The sequence below is a fragment of the Lates calcarifer genome, linkage group LG4 (assembly GCF_001640805.2).
Source record: "Lates calcarifer isolate ASB-BC8 linkage group LG4, TLL_Latcal_v3, whole genome shotgun sequence".
NCBI lineage: Eukaryota > Metazoa > Chordata > Actinopteri > Centropomidae > Lates > Lates calcarifer.
Genome location: NC_066836.1, coordinates 5,020,510 through 5,035,932, shown reverse-complemented (window position 1 = coordinate 5,035,932; position 15,423 = coordinate 5,020,510). Strand labels below are relative to the sequence as shown.

The 15,423-nt window shown below is 42.2% G+C and overlaps 3 protein-coding genes across 3 annotated transcripts in view; 1 reads left to right on the top strand and 2 right to left on the bottom strand.

Annotated features, from left to right (window-relative positions):
• Positions 1–15,423, bottom strand: part of LOC108884315 (uncharacterized) — a 62,242-nt gene that overhangs the window by 11,407 nt on the left and 35,412 nt on the right. The gene's annotated exons all lie outside the window — the stretch shown is intronic.
• Positions 630–3,719, top strand: LOC108884131 (zinc finger protein with KRAB and SCAN domains 1). Its single transcript, XM_018677797.2, has 4 exons — positions 630–986; positions 1,234–1,298; positions 2,105–2,198; positions 2,315–3,719. The coding sequence occupies exons 1-4, from the start codon at positions 779–781 to the stop codon at positions 3,379–3,381; spliced, it is 1,434 nt and encodes a 477-aa protein (XP_018533313.2). The 5' UTR covers positions 630–778; the 3' UTR covers positions 3,382–3,719.
• Positions 7,381–14,654, bottom strand: pnp5b (purine nucleoside phosphorylase 5b). The gene is made up of 6 exons (XM_018678151.2): positions 14,359–14,654; positions 11,935–12,104; positions 11,722–11,825; positions 10,482–10,657; positions 8,933–9,123; positions 7,381–8,420 (listed from the first exon to the last, which is right to left on the bottom strand). The coding sequence occupies exons 1-6, from the start codon at positions 14,637–14,639 to the stop codon at positions 8,200–8,202; spliced, it is 1,143 nt and encodes a 380-aa protein (XP_018533667.2). The 5' UTR covers positions 14,640–14,654; the 3' UTR covers positions 7,381–8,199.

Here is a 15,423-nt window from a genome sequence, read left to right as displayed (position 1 = left end):
GTTGAATGTTAAGTCTTTCCTGCACAACCTCCTCCTCCTCCCCCGTTTTGTTACTTCTCTCACCTTGCCTTCTTGTCTTCCAGGTTTTCCACATTCATGGAAAAGGTTGAAAAACTGCAGAAACTTGAGGTAAACTGATGGTCCCTCGAGATCATGGAGTTGACTGATTATTAGAATATTTGTTGATTGTTTGTCTGATCAACTTAATTAACTACTAGATGTAGACTATTTGCACTGTAGAGGGCACAGTAAGCTAGCTTTTCCAACTTGGACTAGATATGTTCAGCTTTCTGATGCAGCTATGAGTGGGGAAAATAAGAAATAATAATAATAATAATGATAAAAGAAACGTAAAGTTAACCTATTTTCAACCATGTTTTACCATCTTTTGTGTTTTTAGAGATCTTACCCTGCCAGACAATGGCCGGGGTTAATTTTGCACAAACTTTTAAGCAATTTCGTCACTTTTAATGCCTGTAGTTGTTTGACATTAAGTAAAGGTAAGTCACTTGTGATTTTACATGAAGCCGCCCACACCTGAGGCCCCTCGCTTCCTTGTTGGCGGTGATTTTACTGCGTCTCTGCTCGTGTATTTACGGTAGATCACTCCGCCACACGGAAGAAAGGTTCCAGTTAGCCTTAGCTAGAAACCAAACACACAGGGATGTAAGATTTTTCTAGTGCGTCCGTTCTTTTCGCAATTTTTTAAAAAAAATCACTGCGCGGAGGGACCTTTTTATTTTATTTATTCTTCACACGTTGCTCTCTATAAATTAACATGGCGACGTGCATTCCCTTTCAGACGCAGTTATCCTCAATAATGGAGGTTTTGGTGAAAGCAGCAGTGGCAGAGATATCCAAACTAGTCGATGACAAATGTGCGTTTTTGCATCTTGAAATATCCCGAAAGCAAAGCGAGATTGAGATGCTGAAAAGGAAATTGTCAATGATGGAGAACAAAAATGCGCAGCTGCAGCGCGGGTTTGGTAAGACGCTCAACTGCCTCTTCTCTGTTCACAATTAACGACTTAATTAGTATATCAGGCATATTAATATAGAAGTATTAAAAAACAAAAAGCCTAATTGTATACAACAGCAGCACTGTAGGAATCCTGATCGTCTTATATAAATGAATGTACATTGTTAATTGAAGCCATTTCCTCCTTTGAAATATCTAATTTCTCTTTGGTCTACCTTGTTTATTTATGTGGTCTTTATCTTTTCTGCACCCAGAAAACTACATGGACCGAGGAACTAATGTGGGGAGTAATTGTCCACATCCAACAGGAGATATTAAGGTGTGTGACGTTTTCATTACTTTGATTTATGTCAGTAATAATGCTCAGTAACATACGTGTAGATGTACCTGAATCCAGACTGGATTACCAGCTGGGGGAGGCAGACAACTGCCTCAGGGCCCCAGACCCCATGGGTCCTAAGATCCCCAGTTTCAGTGGGGCAGTAGGTTTATGGTGATTTGATGATCCTCTAATCCTAGCGGGGTGTAGGCACAAGACAAAAACAGCATAGAAAAGAAAATGTGACATTATTCAAATTTTAGCAAATGTGTTAACAAATGCAAAATTTTTGTTCATGGACAATGTCTCCTTATTTGTTTTCAACCCTTCTGAAATTTCTATGGAACTCGAGCACAACCGCTTTTGTCCACGTAGTGATGGTGCTGGTCTGGAACATGCTTATGTTCTCCATCTTTTTATATTAACACAGGCCACTCTTATCAGTGTCATTTCAAGCGCTAACTTTTTCATTTAAAAAGCTGAAAACTGCTACTACTTCACCAGCCAGACAGTGTTATTGATTAGCTGGTAAACATTTAGCAGCTGAGGAGCCAGGTATGTCCCTCCAGGGTTGTTGAGCGTAAAACAGCAAAAAGTGGTTGTGAATATTGGACTTTCATTCATCAAGTTCACAAGCTATGAATGTGAATCTTTCTCCGTGTCTGCTCACTATGTAAAAAGGCAACTTTGTCAAGTCATTATACTGTACGTCAGTGTTGTGTTTTTAGCTTGTGTTGCCCCCAAGTGGCCAAAAAAACATGAAATATTGCAGATATGATTTTTTATCCACCCTCTCTCTCATGTAGTTTCCAGAGATTGAAGATGCCACTGTTTCTTTCACAATAAAAGAGGAGAGTCCAGATGAACCTCTCTGGATCAGTGATGCTCCTGGACCAATTGGTGAGTTACAAAAAAGTGGATTTTGTGCAATAATTTAATTTTAAAGTCATCACTGTTTGGTTGAAATTACCTGCATGGTCCCTTCTGAATTTTACCCCAACACCTGCTCCCTGTAGGTCCTGCTGTACAATACCCAAATCCAGGTAACGCTCCGGAAAGTCAGCAGCTTGAAGAGAACCATCAGTTAAACCAGTCAGAGGTCGCCCGGCTAAAAACATCAGAGTTTGGTGATTTGTATAACTCTGGTCAACATGCAGGAGACATCAGTGGCCTTCATTTCACAGTGAAGACGGAGAAGGCGGAGGACCGGTTGGGATTCAGTCAGGATGGATGCCAGCACATTGCAGGGAAGCAGACCCAACTGGCTGCTGACTTTTCCATGGATGAAAGAGAGAATCAACTCTGGTCATCCATAATTGAAGGTAATGACATTGACACTGGTTTTCCTGACTTTTCTAGCGTGGTAGAGGAGTATTCCAACACATTCCCGGACCATTCAGATACACATGTGGCTTCTAACACTAGTAAACCCACTAGCATCCAGCAGTCGTCCTCTCAGAGGCCGTGTAATGGGATCTACAACAGTGAGTATCAGAAGGATGCTCCACAGTCGTCCAATTTTCAGTCCAGACCTCAGGGTGCTCTCTCACAGCAAGACAGGGAGAAGGAACAGATTTACTCGCAGAGAAACACGTCGCATGGCGCACATCTGAGGCAGCCAGAGGAACACCCTGAGAGGGACGCCTCTGCTGGAGACACGCCAGTCGTATCTCACTCGCACAACACTTTCACGCAGAGCGGCTACCACACTCACACCCCGCACAAACCTTTTTCCGGCGCCGCGCGAGGCTACGTTTGCTCGCAGTGCGGAAAGGCGTTCGGCCGCCTGCACCAGTTCAAGCTGCACCAGCAGAGCCACAAGAGAAAGCGAGCGTTCTGGTGCACGGTGTGCGGGAAGAGCTTCCAGTGCTCGTCCCACCTCAGCATACACCACCGGACGCACACGGGCGAGAAGCCGTACGGTTGCGGGCAGTGCGGGAAGAGGTTCACGCAGCAGAGCAGCCTGAGGGTCCACCAGCGAACCCACAGCGGGGAGCGGCCCTACAGCTGCTCGCAGTGCGGGAAAACCTTCATCCTGATGCACCACTTGAAACGCCATAGAATCATTCACACATACAGCTGAGGTGGAGATGTATGAGGTCGTGTCGCTCAGGTGAAAGGACACAAATGACCCTTAAAACTAAATCGAAAAGCCAGTGAACGACAACTGTTGTGGTTGGGGTTTGTAACCTTGTGGAATTGCTCACGGACTTTCTATAATAATGCATATTTTACTATGCAAAATCCATCTGGATGGATTTTAAGATGTTTTCTTCTTTTTTAAATATTTGTTTTGTAATTATCAAAATGTGAAATTGAATTGCACCCTTAAACAGAATTCACATGTCAGCATTTTTACAATACTTCCAAAGCTAGAAATCCAAAAAACGAAAATCTAAAATGAAAAAAACAAAAAACAAAGCCTACAGATTTCCTCGTACACTTTCCTGCATACGTACTGATTTTCACACATAGAGATGAGCCTTATTTCATCTTAGTACTGAAACTGCAGAAGCACAAGATGCTCATGATTCCCATCAAGTTTCCCCTTTACAGTCAAGTGGGATTTTGCGTTCAGTACCATTAACGCACCACTCAGGTTTATGTTTTGATGTCAACATAGGTTAAAAAAAAAAAAAAAACCTGCCTCACTGTTGTTCCAAGTTTAATTTCCCATGAAAGACCCCACTCCCCAAAAGAAAGTCGGTTGCTCTTTGTTATGACTCATATTAAAGCCTTGTTAAAACCAACAACTGGATTTTTTTTCACTGTTAATTTCACTCTTAATTTAAAAACTGTAGATGGTAGAGGCCATTTGCAGAAGTGTTTCTAGTTTTAGATCTCACACTTGAGTCACACTTGTCAGTAACTAAAATTTTAGTGTTCCTGAAACTGCTGGTCTACAAACAAGTCTTAAAGCCACCCAACTCTTAGCACAGGCCATGGTGATGGGCCTCGCGTCACTTTACTGCTCTTTGACCTCCACCCGAATCAAACTCAAGCCACTAATGCTCGTCTACAGAGCAACCTCTGGCTCCCATCTACTTGAACTCAATCATACAGTCTTATGGTCCTTCTTGGCCTCTGTATTCAAGGATTGTCATCTGGCTCTGTCATCCCACACCAGACATCCTCAGTCCAGGCTGCTCTTGTTTGTGGTTCCCTGACGGTTAAACACACTCCCACATGCTGAAGGTTCTCCTCTTCACCCCTGACATCCTGAACTATCACTTGCTATGCACGTTTGGTGCACTTCTTTAATTAACCTCCTTGCTTTAGTCTTACTTTAAGGTCTCTTACTGCACTGAAGCTTTAGTGTTGTCCCTCACTTGTAAGTCACTTTGGGTAAAAGCATCTGCCGAATGAGTGAATGTAAATGTAAATGTAAATTTGTACATCATTTGTCATTCAAAATTAGTACCACAGAAGTACACATCACAATTTCCCAGAGCCTCGTTTTAACTGACCAGCAGCAAAAAACAAAAAACACAAAAACAACAACCCTAAAAATGAATTAGAACAGAAATAAAACAGGAAATGAAACAATGAAATAAAACAGAGGTAAAGTGACAGTTCCCACTTTTTAGAAGCTTGATCCAATGAATGATACTTTTGCTTGATAAATGACGATGAATCATAAATCTAAATTGTTTCCGATTCATTTACATCAGTTGACTCGATTCATTACTCAGGCCTGTAGTTTTGTTACTCTGGTAGATGACAGGGCACCAGAGGGCAGTGTCACTCATCCTGTAAATCGACAGTGCAGAAAGGGAACTGTGACTCTGCTCTGCTGCTGCATGGAACAGGAACAGCAGCTTCACACTTTAAAGTTCCTATTTACTGCAAATAATAACAGTGACCACCTGAGTGTCAGTGGTTTGACAGTCTGAGGTAGCAGCTGTCACACATGCATGTCATCCCTGCCTTCTTCTCTGCATCTGATGGTTTTGCTTCTTTGTTCAGTTGCTGTTTTCTCTTGCACACTCTGCCTCTTTGTGCTACAAAACTGTAAAAACATTGATGTGCGGAGGTTGTCGCAGGCTCTAAAATCATTAAGATGAGAGAGTGCTGCCTTCCTGTTTCTCCAGACCATAGATTTTAACCTCACCTTTGTCAGCTTGGTTTGGTTCACGTGGTTCACACTGTCCGTACATTTCTAATAGGCAAGTGTTGTTGGTACCTCTGTTTGTTTACTGGTGTTCTGATTTGCATTTTAAATATATTTCAGTTGTAAATGTGGCGTACTGATGTATTGAAAGGTCAGCTTGGGTTTATTTTGGTTTACACTGGTAGTGTAAACCAAAATAAAGTACAGTATAAACACTGCCTGGGAACAGTGTGTCTGACAGAACCAGAGACGCTTCCTTATTCATTATTGTCCCAAGAAAAAATATGAGCCAATAGCCAGGAGTAAACCGCTTGTATGTACTGTATGTATACTTACACCACACCCAACATCTCATGTTAAACATACCTTGCATAATATGAAGTAAGCTAATTACCCTAAGTGCATGTAGGAATTTAAACAGCTGTATGTTTGCAGCCATAAAGAAGACCTGCAGAACCAGAAGAGGAACCTGTCAATACCACGTCAAGGCCTCACTTAGCTTCAGTCCCCTACAGTGAATTTGTACATTTTGTGTAGACACCTGGACCTGATCCTTTACTGCAGGCAAACAGACAGCTCATAAAATTCTCACAACCTTGTATGGCCATAAACCGTGGTGTCTGAGCGTCATGGAAAATATTTTTTTTTCCCTTTTAGAGGAGGAGGAAGAGGACGAGTGGCAGTAGATATATTTAGGATAAGGAAGTGGGAGCAGGCAGAGTGTAGACTGGAGAGAGTGAGGGAAAAAGTGGACACAGTATAGAAAAAGGGAAAGCTGCTGATATGGTGAAGGACAAACTGACAGTGGAAAAGTCAGCCATCGTGATGGTGCTCTCTTTCCCAGAGGAAGCAGCATTCCTATGCTGGGAGCTGTACCTTTAATATCAGGTTGTGCTTTAATAACAAGATCAGTCCTCAGACTCTGGAGACAGATGTCTGTGATGCAGTTTGCATTTCTGCCCTGTTGTTTTTTGTGTTTCCTGTTGATAAATAGCCAAATATTAAACAATTAGTACAATATACACTATATTGCTTAAAGTATGTGGACACCCACGTCTACTGTATCATTGATCTGGTGCTGTTTTTCATGGCTTGGGTTAGGTTCCTTACTTTAAGTTGTGGATGTAACGATTCTTCCATGGTTTCTTTTTACAGCTTGATTTCTGAGCCTCGGATTGTTGAGTTGAATGTGCTTAAGGAATCTGCAGTCTCGGGTCATTATTCATCTTGAGCCAGTTAAACTGGCCCTAATTTTACCACAGGCGTGGTACCGCGGTTTTGTCTTCCCATATCACACTCTGACAGTGGATGTTTGTGTTGTGGTTCCAGTCTCATTTTCAGAATTGTTACGCCCCTACTTCAAATTAAGGGCAACCTTACTGATATAGCATAAAGTGATATTTATGCTTCCAGCTTTGTGGCAGCACGTTAATGCCCATGGTTTTGGAATGAGACGACAAGTCTAGGTTTGTTCTTTGCAAAGATGAATGAACATATCAGGAGGCTCCTATTACCCTCGGTTCTTATCCTCCCATTCTGTGTGCTGCCTGTCTGACTGTGGCAGTTTACAAGGCAGATGCTTGCCAGTTTTATTCTATTCTCCTCTGCTGTGTTATTTTCATGCCATTTCACTGATCAAAACAAATGCCATACTTGTGACCTATCTGAGACCCCTGTAGGACTCACAAACACATCTGCTGTGCAGTTACACGGCAATGTGAAATGTGATGATGCCACCACTTATTTTTGTAGCCACAGATTTGCAGTGTGGCACTTAGTTGGGGGTAATTCAATTAAGAAATACGTTTAAGAATATGCAGCATGTAAGCACAATATTAAGTAATAAAGTTACAATACAAAGCATTAAAACTATTACTGTGACTAGACTGTGACTCAAGATCATCTGCAGGGGAAGGGTCTAATGCATGCCACAAACAAAGATGACAACAGATGAGAACACACACAAAAAAATGTTTTCAAGTTTAGTCTTTTTATTGTAAAAGTATATCCACCATTTGTACAGTTTTTATAAAGGTACCTCTAGAAGCACAGACAGCCAAAAACCCAGTCTGTTAACACAGTGATAAGACACAGGAAGATCTGCTCAAACATACATACTTTGGTAAATATCCCATGCAGGATATCATCCCTTTCTTCAGTTCTGTACATCAACCACTCAATATATTACTAAAGCAAATAAAAACACTACTTAATTTAGTTTAAATATTTTACTCTGTATGAAATTATTATTTCCACCATCTTTCAGCCATGAGGATGAGTATATTGTTGTGTTGGTCCTCTACATTAAAATATTACTGTCTTCATATTAGTTATTAACTGATATCAGGGAATGTAAAAGAACTGACACAATAAATATATTATTAAGTTAATAACTTAGGTTAGAAATTACAATACGCTGCTGTTTCACTGAAACACTACAGTTGGATAAATACAGTACAGCATGTCACAGCAGGAATTTCTCAGACAATTACTGCACTAAAGTTACACTTATCTGTACACCTCAAAAATGTAAACGTTGCTGATAGGAGTGTATAAAAAAGTGGAGCGGTATCCAAGATCTTAAGACTTAAAGAAACATAAAGTAACAGTCAGTGGAAACATTTTAAAATTAGGCTTTGCTAAGAAACTAGTTTATCAAGTTAGAAACCCAGCCGAGCAGTTTAAAGCTCTACAGAGCTTTTCTAGCGTTCTAACAAACATTTTAAAAATCCTCATGGGACGCAGAGATAAAGCGTGGCGGCAGATGTGGGACATGCACATGTCGCATGTTCAGAAGGAGTTGTTGTTGCTGTGCTCCAGCCGAGCGACCATGGTGGACACCAGGTTCTCCAGCTTCTCAGCTGTCTGCCTGCCAGTCTCCAGGACTTCTTCGTGGTTGGCTCTCTCCTGGCTGTCATAGTCCATCACCGCCCGGTTGCTGATCAGTGACAGGGCGAAGCAGCGCATCCCAGCGTGCCGGGCGACAATCACCTCATGAACGGTGCTCATCCCTGCAGAGAAGACACAGAGAAGGTGAGACATCAACAGTAGAAGTAAAAGTCTTACTGTAGTTTGGTGATGTATGTGGTAATGCATTTGTCAGATTATGCTAGTCTTTTTAAATTCCAGTGTTACCATGGGATTGATCAACTGATTTTACAAAATGCTGTAAATGTACAAGAACTTAAATTTTGTAATGCACCTATTTGTAATTTAAGGTTGATTTCTTTTGAAAGCATCTTTCCTCATCAGTAGGGTTGCAATATAAAGACTTAAATTGAAATTACTTAAAAGTGTGGTTTTGGATTACTAGTACTGTGACTCACTTCCTTCCATGTTTTAGTCAGTAGGATTGATTTGTGTGTGTGCGTGTCTGTGTGCATGTGCTCTTGTATTTCAGTCTTGATGACCTTGAGATTGAGAATGTTTTTTGTCTCCTCTTCAAAGGGTTGTTTAAAGGTTAAGGTAAAGATCAGGGTGATGGGACTAGGGAATGTATTATGTTAATGATTTACAAACTCACCAACAGCGTCAGCGCCTAACATGTGCAGCATGCGACACTCAGCGATGGTTTCAAAGGAAGGACCTCCGAGGACACAGTACACTCCCTCTCTTAGGAAGTCATTGTAGCCCAGCTCTGTTGCCACATCGTGTGCCAGCTCCCGCAGCTCGCGGTCGTAGGCGTCAGACATGCAGGGGAAGCGAACGCCAAACCTGAAGGGAGGGGAGGATGGAGTTGACTCAAGCTCGGCCAATGACGGGAATCTACGCAACAGCACTATTCAATAGTGAAATTCCCCAAATGACTCAGGTAATGTTGAAGCAATACACAAAGACACAGTAAACAGAAGTGGGCATGGTTTGCTGCAGGTTGGGTGGCAGTACTTGTGAACAAGAGAAAAATATACTGAGCTCTCTCCTATAATTTTGTCACTCTGATTGTCCAAATTGTGATTTGCCATAAAGGTCTCTATAAATAAAACTAACCTGACCTCTGCTCTGAAGTGTTTTTAAGCCACGTAATGACTATAAATTGTAGCCTTTGAAAACAACAGGCACTTTTATTGACACTGACATCAGAACCTTCAGGGCTGAAGTGAGCCAGCTTTGTGTAGGAGACTGCAAAAATGCACATATTTTAGAAGAATACAGTGGAGGAGGGGGAAGCTTGGTACAACTGAGTCATTTGCACAGTGAACGTGTTGTGACTGTTTGCAAGAAAAATAAGATGTTATCTGTTAAAAATATGATGTAATCTTCAGAGAAGAAATTCTGCTGAAAATGACGCCGCCTCCTTGGACCAGATGATTATCCTTTTTGGGTACATTTTGACCCACCTTTTAATGTGTTCAAATCCTGCTTGCTTCACATTTTGATGTAAAATATCAACCATAAGCGTCATGTCTGTGAAGATTCACAGTCACCCAGGTCACTGTTAGCAGAGAAAAGTTGAACCTTGTAGAAACTTTCACGTTTCACCTCTCATCCAAGAGCCTTCCTCAGCCCTGACTGTCGTGAGGTATTTAACCTCTGTGGGGTCATTGACGTCCTTTGGTTCATCAGTGCTCCCAGCTTGGTGTAACAAAAATTGCTTGAGGCACCTGAGGCCAAGTGTGAAAGGTTGTTAAATCTAATGGGAAGGGATGAACGGACAGTATCGTAGGTGGGGGATAAGTGGTGTTGTAGACCCCCTCCTCTGTGAAGGATGGTTTCTCTAGTTGATGACCTCCTTCAATCCTCTTTCAAACCACCTCTCCTCCCTCTCTAAAATATGTACATTGTTGTTATCGTGGGACTGTCCCTTGTCCTCCAGGTGTAGATGAACTGCTGAGTCTCGACTTGAGGCGTTGACCTTCCTGTGTTAAACAAATGCATGACTCAACACAGGCTCACCTTTGGCCTCAGGTGACTCCAATGACTCTTAACGACCCCACAGAGGTAAAACACCTGGGTCTCTCCACCAGTCAGTGAGAACTGAAGAAGCCTCTTGAATGAGAAGTGAAACGTCTTCAAGTATTTACCCTCATAAAAACATTCATCCACGCGTCTGTCCCTCCCTCTCCTCCACCCACCTGTCGTCGTTGGGTCCAGCCAGAGGGCTGATTCCGGCGAAACCTGGCATGTTGATGTGGTCCTTGATGACCATGACATCTCCCACCTTGTAGTCCTGGTTCAGGCCTCCAGCTGCGTTGGTCATGATCATCGTCTCCACTCCCATCAGCTTGAAGACGCGCACGGGCAGCGTGATCTGGACAACACGAAGTAATGTAAATGTTTAATAATTTAAGAGTGAAGAATTTAAGAAACACGTGAATGCCAGGTGCACAAACCTCATTTAAAACTGACGGGAGGATTGCAAAATGTGAGGTGTGTTCCTTTGAAATGTTTTTGGAGGGAACGTTTTTAATCATTTCAAGTGACTGGCATGAGCCAAGTATAAAATAATTCTCATGATAGCGCTTGAGGCAAAAATATACATCCATTTTAATTGCATTGGATGATCTGTCTGAGGTTTGCTTCAGTTGTCACTGAACAAGAATGAACAGGTGGCGTCTTATCAGAGGAGGAACGCATCTATATATCTCCAACTCTGCTAACTGTGTCTAGACACCAGCTGGATGAAAACACAAAGCAACATATTTTCTCACTTACCTCTAGCCATGCAGATAGGTTTTGTTTTATTTGTCCAGGTTTTGAGGACTCTCTATCTTAACTCTGTGCCAGGGAAATCTGCCAGAACTCTGAGATTTACATTTGAAACGCTGTGCAGCTGTATCTCTCTCCAGAAACAGTTTTCAAACCAGTTACTCCACAAAGCTCTGTTGGCAGTTTTCACATGGAACAACTTTCAACCTAAGAAGTCATCCCACTGAAAACTTTTCACAGTGTCTGCATAATGCTGTGTAAACAGGATAATGTTTGTGGAAAGACAAAACTACTGCACAGTTCTTCAAAAGTATTTTCTCAGCAACAGGAACAACATTGTTCTAGAGTTGTGGCACAAGTCGTAGAGGTCAGCACCTCAAAACCTCACCATGTAAAATTAAAACTACTGGCAAATCTTAAAGGGTGGGTACTTAAATAGTTACTTTTTGATATAATATATAGAGAGCTGAGTGTTTAAATGATCCTTTAAAGACTTTCTTAGAAGAAGTTTGTTGCTCACACTCCAAGACATTTTTGTCCCAGGTTGATCTTGACATGAGGTTGCACAAAGGTGTTTGTCTCAGATTGCAAAAGACGATCTGAGACGCAGTCCTGCAGTCGGCCCTGGGCTTTAACTACAGTGACTGGTGCAGGTTTTAAACTCACCTTCTGGATGGGGTAGCCCTCGTACAGGTGGAACCTGCCCTGCATGCAAACACACGGCTTCCCTTTTAGTGTTCCAAACACCAGCTGGCCAGCGTGACCATGCACTGCAACACACACATACACTCACACTGTTAGACACCCAGTGCAGCTGATTAGAGTGCACAGACATGCATGCACACACACAGATTAACAGCTGTGTTTTCACACACATACCTGTACTCCGGGGGAAGTTGGGAATGTCGCTGTATTTGAAGACCTGAGGGTCCTTGAGCATCTTGGCCAGACCCCCCAGACCTGAACCGCACACGATTCCCACAATGGGCCGCACTTGTGTGTTGGACAGCAACCAATCAGCTGTGGCCTGGCACTCTTCATAGCTGTTACTGAGAGAGTCAGAAAAACAAAGATTAGTCACATTGTGTACTAAACTCCTGTGTCCACTAAGTTTCTTTTCTGTTTTAAATGTATTACAAGACCTGGCTTCCAGGCCGTGTTTCCGTTCCTATGGGTGTGGCTGAGGTATTACTATATTCTTTTATTTATTTTAACTTTATTAAATTAAGTAATGATATTATCATCATTCTTTAACACTGAAGCTTTGTCAACACATACTGATCTTCACCCTCTGAAAAGACAATATTCATTTAAAGAGACATACAGCTCTTTTTCAGGTGGAATTACTCAGTGTAAATACAATGATGTCCTCATTTCCCCTCTCTGCATCCACAGCCATGATGCATTCAAAAACCAGGAAACAACCAGGAATATCTGATTTAACAGACGACATTTGGGAGGCGGGGGACATCCTGTGCAGTCACTGAACTGGAATGAAAATCTTTCCTGACTGTGAGTAATATTTACACAAACACACAAGTGCACACACACACATTATAACTTGTTTTGTGTGTGTGTGTGTGTGTGTGGACCTAAAAGGGTTGACTGGCTCTGTTGTGCACACAATGCATGATCACGGGACTTTAACACACCCTGACAACAAAACATGTAATGGAACACTTTCCCATTCAATTCACCCATCAAGGTTGGCTGAACCTTCACTCTCCTTTGGCCTCTAGTTCAACCCTTTGTACAGAAAACTTCAACTTTATTAATCCTAAAAAGTAATTGTGAAAATGAATGTGTTAATAAAGGCCCAGTCATAAGTGCTGCACCTGAAATAAGACCAAATCCTACATTACCGGACATGCTGTAACTTTGGCATTTCTGTGCTGCAATTTCTTGTTACTCATCAGCAGCCACATACACAACACCTAGGCGTGTGACTGCTTTAATCACTTGTGGTCATTTCATTTCCTCAGGCAGAAACACCAAACACTCCCTGGTTAGAGAATCTTAGTCATGAGGATTTGCTGCTTTCTATTGTCTTACAGGGCAATAAACTGAATGTATCTGAGCTTTGGGCAGAGAAAACAAAACGTTGGTGGGGATTTTTCATCATTTTCTGACAGGACGATTAGATCAACTTATAATAAAAAATAACCATTAATTGCATCTCTATGATAAGCTAATATATTTTACAAAAGCCCCTTGAAGTAGTGAGCTGCCTTTTTAATCAGGTCTAAAACTGTTTCTCGCTGCCTCTGGTTCTCATAAAACAAGCACAGAATCAGTATGAACACATTAAAGTTATGTCCCATCACAGCTGCTGGTTTAACTTTTACCTTTGCTTTTGTATTTCTCTCTTATTCTTAAGTATAAAATGAACAAGCTGTGCATTTATCTTCACTGAGCTGAACATAAAAAGCTGGAGAAACGGAGATAAGAAGAATCCTGATCTGGTGTGCACAAGCTTTTCCCCACTTGCTGTCATCTTTTCGCCTTCCTAGAGACTTAATGTTTATTTTCCTCGTCTCTCCTGTCTCTTTGTAAAAGTGCTACGTGCGCTCCGTCACTGACCAGCCGATGCAGTCACACCGCCGGTGCTGCCTGAGCCAGTCACTCCTCACTTGGCACGTGCGGCCGAGGTAAAACTCAGAGCAGCAGAGCGGAAGACTCGCGCTTACTCGACAGCTACAAAAATACAGTCAGTCTGAGTTCGTGGGGAAATTAATCACCTTCCTCTGAGTGTGTGTGTGTGTGTGTGTGTGTGTATGTGTGCGAGAGGTCGGTGGGTTTGTAGAAGTGACGTCACGGGGGAGCGCACATGGTGCCAAGTGGGGTTTTTCCGTCCCATCACACAGTCATCAAACCGGAGCTGTACCGCGCGTTCTTGCGTCATGAACACATTTTTACTGATGAAACACGCGTCGCTCTGTTCCTCGACCACCGCCGCTGTTTCAGCCTCATCCAAGAAAAAAAAAAAAAAAACGGGAATCGCTGAGCAGCATCCTCCTCAGGCGCGCGCTTCTCAGCCCGTTTCTGTTTAATCATCTAACCTGAGTGCGCGTGTTTCTCTGCGGAAACAGAGCTACATTAATTAAAGGGCGTTTCATCACTGATACAGCCTCAGAATGTAACTTCCCCTGTAGAATGAGCGATGGAAACCCGGTGATTTAAAGACCGTATACATCACAGCAGATGTAGAGATCTCTATAGAAATATTAGCGGACGCATAGTTTTTAATCACAAACAGGCTTCAGTCTTGAATAAGAATATGATAATTAATAGTTTTGAACTCACCCGGATATAAACTCGGACACGGAGAACATGATGAAATGTGATGTGGATGGAGTCAGCAGGTTCTTCCGTAACAAAATGACTCTAGGAACGTTGTCTGGCTCTTTCTGATGGACCGACCAGTTTTTTAGGTTTGCACCCCCACCCCTCTCTATGACACCGTTACCACACCCTTTCTCGGACGTCACAGCCCGGCGCAGTCTCTGATTGGTCGAAGCGCAGGCGTTGTTCGGTTCCAGGCAACCGACGGTGCGTTCAGGAGCTTCTTCCAAGATAAGAGTCATGAAGATGCTCAGATGGAAATTATGATAGAATAAACACGAGACAGTTTTTCAAAAGGCAGGATGTGTTTCTAAATTTAAACAAAGAGCAGAGCCACTGCTAAAAATAGAGACAGAGTGGAGTGGAAAAGAGTGGTAAGGTAGAGAAACTTATAAAGCACCACTGAAAACAAGATAAAAACAGGAGAGAAAAAATAGAGACTGTATAAAACAGAAAAATAATAAACTGCACAGAAGACAACACAGAGTGTAAACACTATCACTTTGAAACTGACAGGTCAGTATTACAGTGGTTCTCAACCCGCAGATGTACAGTACTGTGGAAAAAGTTTTATCCACTTGAGATGTTTAGACTCTTGATCATCGTGCAGCACGGTCAGGGAGTCGTCTGATCCATTTTAAATTCACTCTGCAGCAGGACAACGAGCCCAAACACACAGCCAGAGTCCTAACAAACTTCACGAGGAATAAGGAGATACGAGGTTAATAGATAGACTTTTCATGGTATTTTTTTCAGTGCTGCCTCATTTTGCTCTGTACTGTGTATACGTACTTCTGAATTACTGGACACTGTCACCTCTTAAAAACTCAGCAGTTTTACAGGGGGAAATCACTCTGTGGTTGAATTGCTCACAAACATTTTTCGGCAGGCCTGTGATAAGGGGTCACTAGAGATTTTAGATTATTTAAGTAAACCTCAGATATTATTTTATATACATTTAGAAGTCAAATCAGAGATACTTTGAGGGAGAGAGGCCAAATTTTTGCTGCTGTTCTTTCCACATTA

Excerpts from the sequence above, each read along its gene's own strand:
- pnp5b (XM_018678151.2), bottom strand. The coding sequence starts at position 14,639 with ATGACTCTTATCTTGGAAGAAGCTCCTGAACGCACCGTCGGTTGCCTG. Across the intron at positions 9,124-10,481 it reads GCTGGACCCAACGACGACAG|GTTTGGCGTTCGCTTCCCCT; the intron begins GTGGGTGGAGGA and ends CCCTCCCTTCAG. Across the intron at positions 8,421-8,932 it reads GTTAGGCGCTGACGCTGTTG|GGATGAGCACCGTTCATGAG; the intron begins GTGAGTTTGTAA and ends TCTTCTCTGCAG.
- LOC108884131 (XM_018677797.2), top strand. The coding sequence starts at position 779 with ATGGCGACGTGCATTCCCTTTCAGACGCAGTTATCCTCAATAATGGAG. Across the intron at positions 1,299-2,104 it reads ATCCAACAGGAGATATTAAG|TTTCCAGAGATTGAAGATGC; the intron begins GTGTGTGACGTT and ends TCTCTCATGTAG. Across the intron at positions 2,199-2,314 it reads TGATGCTCCTGGACCAATTG|GTCCTGCTGTACAATACCCA; the intron begins GTGAGTTACAAA and ends TGCTCCCTGTAG.